The following is a 7,612-nucleotide window of genomic DNA, read 5'->3' on the forward strand; positions in this document are numbered from 1 at the left end:
CGATTGTAATTGACCTTTGAATACTTGAATGTGAAATGCAAGAATGATAGTCCTGCCTCTTGCACATGTTGTAAATAAATTGAAACCGTGACTTTCAAGTTTCAAACATAAATATAAAATACTATTTTAAAATTTGAATTTCGCTTGAGTCCTTTAGTACCTAAGAGGCTACAATGTTTTTATATCGATATTTAAATTATAATTAATAGAATTAATTATAGGGAAATCTTCAGAAAAGTCTCAAAATTTTAGTCTAATTTATGATAAAGTCTCAAACTAAATTTTGTTTACGAAAAAGCACAAAATACCGGTTAAAACTTCGAATAAACCCTTTTTCGGCCGGTTTTGAAGATTTAGCCGGTATTCCGTCTTTTTTCGTTAGTTTGCTTAAAATCTTGAGACTTTTCCGGAAACTACCTTATAACCAAAATATTGGGACTTATTTGAAAATTACCATGGAATTAATGGATATTATTATTAACAAATCATTTATAAACATAACAAATATTTTTATTATAAAAAAGAAAATACACTTGTTGCTAATTTCTAGGAATAAATTGGTGGTTTAAGTACTCCTCTATTGCTTATTAACCACATCAAACTCTCTACGTTCCTTGTATGCATCGTTGTGGGTATGATGGTGAGATGTACTCAGTGAGTGTTCTTCTAATGTTGGTGTTCCTCTTATGTTGTTTAACCTAACTAGCACCCAACATCCATACTTCACACGGTAACAACCATAAGCTAACACACATCTATCAAATGTGAAAAAGTGAATTGTGAATGATAGTTTATATGGAAAAAAGTGTAGGGTGGTTATCTATTTAAATTGTCATTCAAAGTTTATTTTTCACTATGTTTGTAATTTGATGGTTGTTACCGAATAATGTATGGAGGTTAGGCGGTATTTATGTTAAAGAACATAATGAAATATCTATATATTCAAGAATTATTATTTAATGATATTTTCTAATAACATGTGATCCTATAACGTCACACCTAATAGAAAGTAGACACTTATTGATTGTGTATTAATAAATATTATCAACTCTTGTATAACGATACATAGGAGGAACATAAGGAGTTTGAAGTGGTCAACAAACAATAAACCATGTCGACCATTCTATTCCTAGAAATTAGAAAAAAAATGTATTTCCTTTGTTTATAATAAAAAATATTTGTTATGTTTACAAATGATTTTTTTAATAATAATGTCCATTAATTTCATAGTAATTTTCAGAAAAGTCCTAATATTTTGGTTATCGGGGAATTTTCATAAAAGTATTAATATTTTGAGCAAACTAACGAAAAAGACCAGAATACCGGCTAAATCTACGAAGCCGATCAAAAAGGGTTTTTTCGAAGCTTTAGCCGGTAGTTTGTGCTTTTCTATAAACAAAATTTAGTTTGAGACTTTTTCATAAATTTGACTAAAATTTTGGGATTTTTATGGAGATTTCCCTTAATTATATATTTAACAAACTTAATTTTTACTCCTTCCGTCCCAAAATTATAGTCCATCTTTCCTTTTTGGTTTGTCCCAAAATAATAGTCCACTTCTAAAAATAAATAACATTTTTACCATAATACCTCCTCATTATTACTTAACAAACTAAGCATTTAATGGGACATTAAATGCAAAGTAAGGACAAAACTGTCATTTTATTAAATAAAGTTAGTGGTAATTAATGTTTTCTTAATCTATGTGTTTTTTGTCTGTAGACAATAATATTGGGACGGAGGGAGGATTATTTATAATACATGAATGAGAATTATATTTTAATAAATATATAATTATTTTTGTCTTCCCAGTTTATGTAGATTATCAACACACTCTGGATCGATTTATAAAGTAAAAATGAATTTAAAGTAAGTTTTTAACTTGCAAAATAATTTGAACTTTCCATTCCATTGAATGAATATTCTTGTGTTGACCTGGTTAGTTTAGTCCCTACTGGTACTTCTTCCATTTCTCGTTTCTTCTCTTTCATCTCAAGACCCTTGGAATTCTCTTCAATAAATCCCCAAAAATGGCGTCAATTCAAACAGCAAGTTGATCATGTGAACTACTTATCTTCGTTGCATTTCTCCCACAGTTCTATGTTAATTGGTTATCAGGTCAGCTAATTTTACAATTCTTTCCATATCTTTGATGCTGCTGTTGACTTCAGCTTGCTCCAAGTCTTCTTCCTCCCTATATCGTTGCTAATTCATATTTTAAGTTTTATAATCGGAAGATAGAACTGTCTCGTTAGCTTTGCCATATAATACAGTTGATCTATGTTTAGCAGTCAAGCTCCATTTCGGTTATTAGCCTAAGAAGAATCAAGAGTCCAAATGCCTAAAATTGAATTTCTCAGTTCTCACCACATGTAGAAGGTCACCTCTTGTGTTTGACATTAAAAATTATGCCGTTTCAGAGCAATTAGAGAATCGCGGAAACATTAAAATTCGATTGGAGTTTATAGCCGCCCGGCAGTTTCGCTCACACAGGTGCTTGAATGCGCAGATTTGCTTGTCGACTCTGGTGTAAACACATGAGAACAAGGTGAAACCCTAGTAACACAGAAGAAGGACATCTTTAAATAGAAGATTTTGTTGTGAATACATGTTCGCAAACATAAAATTGGTACGCTATGACACCCCTATCTTCTATAATTAGCATCCATTCTTCAAGTTATTAAACATTTATGATGAGTATACCATAATTGATAGGCTGTATATGTCATAATTGGAAAGCATTTTAGATTATACATTCTTCAAAAGTTCATATGCAAACATTAGGATTAGGATATTATCAACAACAAGAAGCTAGGGCAAGCTAAAAATTGGACTTATAAGATGGGCCAAAATTGAGTTTGACAAATTCAACTCTTTGTGTGGACCAAAGGGAGTAGTGAAATATGTTGACTATTGACCAATTTTTTTTCCCTCAGGTTCTTGTCCTAATCTTCTGAGAGAATGATATGATGGAATTAAGTTGAGTCAAACATGATCCTGATCATATCAAGTGGTAGCATTTATTTATATTTATGATAAGACAATGGCATTGGAGGCAATGGCAGCTACAGAGTGCATCTCTCATACTGTAGAATTAGTCATGGAAGTAGTCTCTGAAGTCAACAATGTCTTTGTTGAGAAGGAATGTTTTTCAGAACTTGCTTCATATTTGAATAGACTTGTTCCTCTCCTAAAAGAATTAAACAAAAAAGACATCAGCAATTCCGAGAAGGTTTTTGTTGAGATCCTGAATCAACAAGTCAGAGTAGCTAAACAACTCACAACCGAATGCAGCAAAAAGAACAAAGTCTTCCTCTTAATAAGTTGCAGATCAATTACAAAACGCATACAAGACATTACAAGGGAAATCAGCAAGGCATTAAATCTAATCCCTTTTTCACAGCTGGAAATTTCATCAAACATGATGCAAGAACTTGGTCAACTCTGTGAAAGCATGCAGTCTGCAGAGTTCAAAACAGCCATAGCAGATGAAATGATTCTTGAAAAAATCGAGTCAGGAATCCAAGAAAGAAACGTGGATCGTTCATATGCCAACAATCTACTTGTTTCAATCGCACAGATTTTAGGGATTTCAACAGAAAGATCAACATTAAAGAAGGAATTTGAAGATTTCAAGAATGAGATAGAAAACGCACAACTGAGAAAAGATCAAGCTGAAGCCATTCAAATGGATCAGATAATTGCATTGTTGGAAAGAGCAGATGCCACATGTTCTGATGAAGAAAAAGCAAGAAAGTATTTGACTAAACGTTCTTCTTTGGGTAATCAACCTTTAGAGCCTCTACAATCATTTTATTGCCCAATTACAAGAGACGTTATGGTGGACCCCGTGGAAACTTCTTCAGGCCACACATTTGAAAGATCAGCCATTGAAAAATGGCTTTCTGATGGAAGCACTTCATGTCCTCTTACCATGATCCCTTTGGATAATCTTACATTACGCCCTAATAGAACTCTTAAACAATCAATTGAGGAATGGAAAGACAGAAACACCATGATCACAATTGCTTCAATCAAATCAAAACTTGTAAAACCTTTATCAGAAAACAAAGAAGAAGAAGTGATATCTTGTCTTGAACAGATTCAAAACTTATGTGAAGAACGAGAAATTCACCGGGAATGGATAGTGCTGGAGAATTACATTCCTACCCTTGTGGATCTTCTTAGTGGTAAAAACCGAGAGATTAGAAGTCGTACCCTTGTCTTGCTTTCCATTTTGTCAAAGGATAGTGATGATGCAAAGGTATTTATTATTACTAAACTTGTAGTATTTTATGTTTTTTTTTTCTTTTGTTAATTCTCATACTCTGTTGTAGGATAGGATTTCAAGGGTGAATGGTGTGATTGAATGTATAGTTCGTTCACTTGGGCGTAGAATTGCTGAAGGAAAGTTAGCAGTTGAATTGCTTTTGGAATTATCAAGAAACGAAGGTTTAAGAAATCGAATTGGAAATGTTCAGGGATGCATTCTACTTTTGGTCACCATGTCCAACAGTGAAGACACTCAAGCTGCCATTAATGCACACAAGCTTTTGGATTCTCTTTCTTCCTCTGATCAAAATGTCATCCAAATGGCAAAAGCTAATTACTTTACACATCTCCTTCATCGACTATCTTCAGGTATTAATTTATACAAACCCTTTTTATTAATTATTACAAACAATCAACACTATCATTGAGACATTTTTTTTTCCACAGGTTCTGAAGAAGTGAAGATGAGCATGGTGACAACATTAGCAGAAATGGAATTCACAGATCACAGCAAGTCGTCTTTATTTGAAAAAGGTGCACTGGGCCCACTTCTTGACTTAGTCTCACATGGAAACCCTAGAATGAAAGAAACAGCAGCTAAAGCACTTTGTAACCTCTCAACCTTACAAAGAAACAGCACCCAAATGATCACACAAGGTTCTGTAACTCCATTGGTCAATCTTCTCTACAATCACACATCATCCCATTCTTTACAAGATGAAGTAGCATCAATCATCATGCATCTTGCCACATCAACCATGTCACAGAATTCCGAAAATACCCCTGTTTCTCTATTCCATTCTGATGAAGATATTGATAGCCTTTTTGCTTTTATTCCATGTACTCGCCCTTTGGTGCAAGAACGTTTACTTCATGCTATTTACGCCATGTGCCACTCTCGTTTAGCTTCTACTGTTAAATCAAAGTTGAGACAGGTAATATATTCCTCTTTGTGTCCTTTTACTTCTATTTTGATCTTTCAATAAATGTAATTTACTTTTTTATTTGTATATATTTTTTTTCAGAATTCAGACAACGAACAAGCGTTGGTGGTTTTATGTGACAATGAAAACCCGAAAGTGAGAGCAAATGCTGTGAAGTTGTTTTGTTGTTTAACAGAAGATGGTGAAGACAAAGAGATAACAGACAGAATGGGGCAACAATTAATTGAGACTTTAATCAAAATAATCAAGTCTTCAAATGATATAGAAGAGATTGCTTCTGGTCTAGGCATCATTTCAAATCTCACCGAGTCAACTCAACTCACTGAGTCACTAGTCAAAGCCGAAGGACTCCCGGTGATATCCTCCCGTCTCCAAACCCAAAACGGGCCCCACAAAAAACATCTAACAGAAAACGCGGTTGGTTCCCTTTGTCATTTCACAAACCCAACAAACAAGGAATCACAAAAGAAAGTAGCGGAATCCGGTCTGATTCCGTTGCTTGTCCAGTTTCTCGAGGTCGGAACCGGAGTCACAAAACGAAAGGCGTCGATTTCCCTCGCGCACCTTTCGAAAAATTCGATGGAGTTGACCCGGCCGATTCCGAAGGCGGGTCTATTCCGGTGCTTCTCGCCGCAATTGGAATCCAGGTGTCCGGTGCATCAAGGAATGTGCAAAGTGGAGGTGAATTTTTGTTTAGTGGAAGCGAATGCGGTGGCGCCGCTGGTGACGCTTTTGGGGGATTCCGATTCCGATGTATGTGAAGCGTCTTTGGATGCGTTGTTGACTTTAATTGAAGCTGAAAGGTTAACGGATGGGTGTAAAGTACTGGGTGATGCTAATGCGATACCTCAAATTATCAAATTGCTAAATAGCAATAATTCGAATTTGCAAGAAAAGGTGTTGAATGAGTTAGAGAGGGTTTTTAGGTTGGTGGATTTTAAGCATAAATATGGGAATTTGGCGCATATGCCGTTGGTTGATTTGACTCAGAGGGGGAATTCTAGGACTAAATCTTTGGCTGCGAGGATACTTGGTCAGTTAAATGTGCTTCATGATCAGTCATCTTATTTTTAGGTCACTGGAAATTCTTTTTGTTGTCAATTGATTTTGTACACAGTTTCTGTATTTTATTGTATATCATATATATGTTACGAGATTCATGTTCAAGTTTGAAGCTTCTAAGGTCTGGTTTTATACGTTTTTTTATATATATTTTTTGTATTTGTATTGAAATTCTAACATTTTGTTCCTTTTAAGTTTGAATTATGTTAGAAAATAGGGGACGAATAGATTGCTTGGATTCTCTGAAATTCGTGATTCACTATCAAATTGAGTGTTCGATGGTACAAATCGAACACTCAATTGGATGAAATTCAGAGAATGAAATCTGAGAATGTATGTGAAAATATTCTTCAAGATGTACGAGAAAAATGACCAAAAAAACAGATATATCATTCCTGTCTGAAAACTGTCAATCAACAGTTACAAATTGTCATAAAACTACCAAACCTGTCATTAAACGGATCTCTGGGAAAAAATGGTCAACTTTTTAAATTGGGATTTTTAATGCATTTTTTAATATAGGAACATAGTCCAAATAAATAAAAAACCGCGCTGACCTGGCAGCTCGATCCCAGCCAGGGACTCTGCCCTTTGGACCCTGCCAGGGGCTGCCGCCCTGGGACCCCCGTTCGTTTAGGGGCTTCGCCCCTAAATAACAATGTACTTTGAATCTTGAAAATTTTGAACAAGTGTGCACTCCTACACCATCCTAACTTGTTCAATATTCAACAAGATCACTTTTGGTCAACAAATTTAATCCTATTATACTTAAATAATATTTGATGATATAAAATCACCAACAAATTATTTGTTAATAAGTTGATAACTTTGATTTTGGGTCCAAAATAGGCCGGGTATGCTTTGTAGAGCGGATCATCGTGTGATGTAGAATATATTGATAGTTTTCTACATAGTGTGAATCATAAACACTTTTGTAATATGGCAATGACCACTTATAAAATGGGTTGATTGTATGATGAGAGTAGTGACAAGCAAAGGTGGGGAATGATTTGCAAATTTCTCCTATTGACATCAGTCTTGTTACTAGTCTAAAGCATGTCGAACATAATCTAACATGTTTTTATCATGTCGGTTATATATAAAACCTTGCCTTAAAAGAAATTTTTTGATTTGATAGTCGTTTATGGACTTCTTTCTTGCTGCTTGTGACTCCAATGTTGTATAAAGTGGATAAAGATCACACAATATTCGATTCTTCTCACAGTTTTGTACCAACTTTTTTAGGTTCTATCTCTTTCTTTTTTGTTACCAACATTCTTGCTAGTTGTGTTTGAGTATTGGGGTCTTGGTTTCTTTTTAAAGTGATAATTTGA

At 34.5% G+C, this 7,612-nt stretch overlaps 1 protein-coding gene across 2 annotated transcripts; it reads left to right on the plus strand.

Annotated features, from left to right (window-relative positions):
* The first annotated feature begins 1,938 nt into the window (after nt 1–1,938).
* Nucleotides 1,939–6,426, plus strand: LOC145101541 (U-box domain-containing protein 43-like). Of its 2 annotated transcripts, none has more exons than XM_079038749.1 (6): nt 1,939–2,118; nt 2,421–2,629; nt 2,937–4,264; nt 4,338–4,641; nt 4,720–5,207; nt 5,298–6,426. In XM_079038749.1, the coding sequence occupies exons 3-6, from the start codon at nt 3,044–3,046 to the stop codon at nt 6,288–6,290; spliced, it is 3,006 nt and encodes a 1,001-aa protein (XP_078894875.1). In that variant the 5' UTR covers nt 1,939–2,118; nt 2,421–2,629; nt 2,937–3,043; the 3' UTR covers nt 6,291–6,426. The 2 variants fall into 2 exon arrangements, with proteins under 2 accessions (XP_078894875.1, XP_078894876.1); XM_079038750.1 differs by having other exon boundaries at nt 2,510–2,629.
* Nucleotides 6,427–7,612: the final 1,186 nt, after the last annotated feature.

This window comes from Lactuca serriola, chromosome 4, assembly GCF_051521515.1.
Source record: "Lactuca serriola cultivar US96UC23 chromosome 4, Lser_US96UC23_V15, whole genome shotgun sequence".
Classification (NCBI taxonomy): Eukaryota; Viridiplantae; Streptophyta; class Magnoliopsida; order Asterales; family Asteraceae; genus Lactuca; species Lactuca serriola.

Bases quoted from the DNA above. Each gene is read 5' to 3' on its own strand.
- LOC145101541 (XM_079038749.1), top strand. From the start codon at position 3,044: ATGGCATTGGAGGCAATGGCAGCTACAGAGTGCATCTCTCATACTGTA. The intron at 4,642-4,719 runs GTATTAATTTAT...TTTTTTCCACAG, and splicing joins CCTTCATCGACTATCTTCAG to GTTCTGAAGAAGTGAAGATG. The intron at 5,208-5,297 runs GTAATATATTCC...ATTTTTTTTCAG, and splicing joins TTAAATCAAAGTTGAGACAG to AATTCAGACAACGAACAAGC.